Below are 2,315 nucleotides of genomic sequence, written 5' to 3'. Positions count from 1 at the left end.
GATCGATGTCTGATTCATTATTCTTCGAGTCAGTTAATGCAATTTTCAAGTACATAGAGTATTTCATCAAGGTATTATCATACATGGATGATATTAACTGATAATTGTGGAGAAATCCAAAATTGTCGAAATGCTGTTTCATTTGGTCAGACCTTTCATTCATGGACATGATTGCTTGATCCAGAAGGACAAGAAAGAATTCTGTGTGAAACTTTTCCTTTGGATCAGTTATTAACTCATCCCGGACTTCCTAATCGAAATGTTCGTCTCCTGCGTAAACTGGCTACTGCAGGAAATGCGACATCCTCGGAAGGCATCTCCAATTCATTAGCGAGCTCTCTGGCTGTAGCTTCTGCTAATTCTAGTCCATTTTCTCTGTACAAAACCAAATAGTCAGAGACAGTGTTGATGCATTTGAGAGCAACATCATAGTGCATATTTTCATTTTGCAAAATTTTGCTGGCTACATTGAGCTGTGAAAGAATGTCGTACCAAATCGCTAAGGAAACAAGAAATGGAAAATTTTTCAGCTGCTTGGCTAATGCAGCGGCTTCAGTTCTAGCCTTAGGATCTTTAGAATCTTCAGAAACATCTACCAGCGCGTCATACACAGAGCGTATTTGGAATCTGACAGCTTTAACACTCTCAATCCTGCATTCCCATCTAGTGTCACAAATGCACTTCAGAGTGAAATTATTGATGAGCTTCTCCAGAATCTGCCAGCGTACGGCAGAAGCACTAAACAGCAAATAGATCTGATGTAACGTTTCAAAACATGACATGGCAGTTGGTGACGATTTAGCCATGTCTCCAACAAGCAAATTAAGGATATGACAACCGCATGGGATGTAGAATGCTCTTGGATTTTTATCCAGTATTCATTTCTGAACGCCACTGTGTTTGCCTTTGATATTGGAACCGTTATCATATCCCTGTCCCCTACAGTTACCTAGGTCCAATTTCAACTCTGAGAGCACCCGTAAGCATTGGTCTGTGAGGTTGGAGCCAGTGCTATCATCAACGGCTATGTACTCTACAAAATATTCTCGAACTTCCACTGAGGAGCCATCAATATGAACGATCCTTATTATCATCGTCATCTGCTCTTCATGGCTTATATCAGGAGTGCAGTCAAGAATGATTGAGAAATACTTGGCCTTATGAATATGGGAAATTATTTTCTCTAACGTAGCATTACCCATCAAATGAATTATTTCATTTTGCACGTTTTTGCCCAGATGATGATCGTGGATTTCATTGTCTGTAATCCTTCGAACATGCTCTTGCATGCACGGATCAAATTTGGCTAAACAATTCCACTTACCCAAGAAAATTGCCATTATGCGGGGCAAATATACTGTACGATCGCTAGAACCTCGAAACGTCAGGTTTCTTTCACCCAGAAACTGAATAATAGCAATGATTCTTGTTAATACATTGTGCCAATGCTCAATTTCTCTTAGCAGAAGTTCTTATGCACGCTTATCAATGGCGCATCCTGCCTTCAAGTGATTTTGAAGTTCCAACCAATCCTTAAAGGCACGTATATGATTGGCAGATATTTCGTGACTGCACATGTCTCGGGACACATTTCTCCAATCACCGCAACCATCAGTAGTCAATTTTATCTGGATAATCGAGAATAACTTGCAGCAGAAACAAAAAACTGCATTTTTGTTCTTTGAGTAAACAAGCCAGGGTCTGTCAACAAATTCCCCATTTGGTAATTTTCGGGAATAAAAGGAATCAGAAAAATGGCGCCCATCATCATTCGTCGGATATTGAATCCCGGTTTTGTGTGAAAGGGCCCCTTTTGGACTAGGAAGACACGTTCCTTGTCTGTGATTGCTGCACCCCACAAACCTAGATCTCCCCAACTAAAGGAATCGAAATCATTATCAGCCTCGTCATGATCTTCATCTTTCTGGTTAGAAACCGAAACGGCTCGCAACGTTGCTGAACCTGACGAAAAACCCATGTCCATGTCATTCTTAACGTCATCGGCTTCTGACTCCTCGGAGTCGGATACAGGTTTGTGGGGCTTGGACGGCGTTGCGGTATCTTCAATTAATGGAAGTTCAGTCCTGGTGCTAGTGTTGCTGCTGCTGCCAGAGCTAACCGTTTTCGTTAGGAAGCGCTACAAAGCGTCTTTTTGGGTATACGAAGAATTCATCTTTCGCTGCTTTTTCTTTACGTTTTTGAGCACCTGATTTATATTTCTTTGGCGGTGGAACTGAAGACATTTGGAATACAATAATTTCAAACTATAGAAATTCGGCAAGGCCTAACTACTATCTACAAGACGTTCTTTCTAA

The 2,315-nt window shown here is 41.0% G+C and overlaps 1 protein-coding gene across 1 annotated transcript; it reads right to left on the bottom strand.

Moving 5' to 3' along the window:
• Window positions 1–236: 236 nt before the first annotated feature.
• On the bottom strand, window positions 237–1,340 carry LOC120526452. Its single transcript, XM_039749619.1, has 2 exons — window positions 905–1,340; window positions 237–634 (listed from the first exon to the last, which is right to left on the bottom strand). Exons 1-2 carry the CDS (start codon window positions 1,338–1,340, stop codon window positions 237–239), a joined length of 834 nt encoding a protein of 277 aa, XP_039605553.1.
• Between the last annotated feature and the right edge of the window lie 975 nt (window positions 1,341–2,315).

The sequence above is a fragment of the Polypterus senegalus genome, chromosome 3 (genome assembly GCF_016835505.1).
Source record: "Polypterus senegalus isolate Bchr_013 chromosome 3, ASM1683550v1, whole genome shotgun sequence".
Lineage (NCBI taxonomy): Eukaryota > Metazoa > Chordata > Cladistia > Polypteriformes > Polypteridae > Polypterus > Polypterus senegalus.
Note: the sequence above shows the minus strand (reverse complement) of the source record. Positions and strands in the feature narration are given on the sequence as shown.

Coding starts and splice junctions, on each gene's coding strand:
- LOC120526452 (XM_039749619.1), bottom strand. CDS start 1,340: ATGGCAATTTTCTTGGGTAAGTGGAATTGTTTAGCCAAATTTGATCCG. Junction 635..904: donor TAACGGTTCCAATATCAAAG/GCAAACACAGTG, acceptor AGAGTGTTAAAG/CTGTCAGATTCCAAATACGC.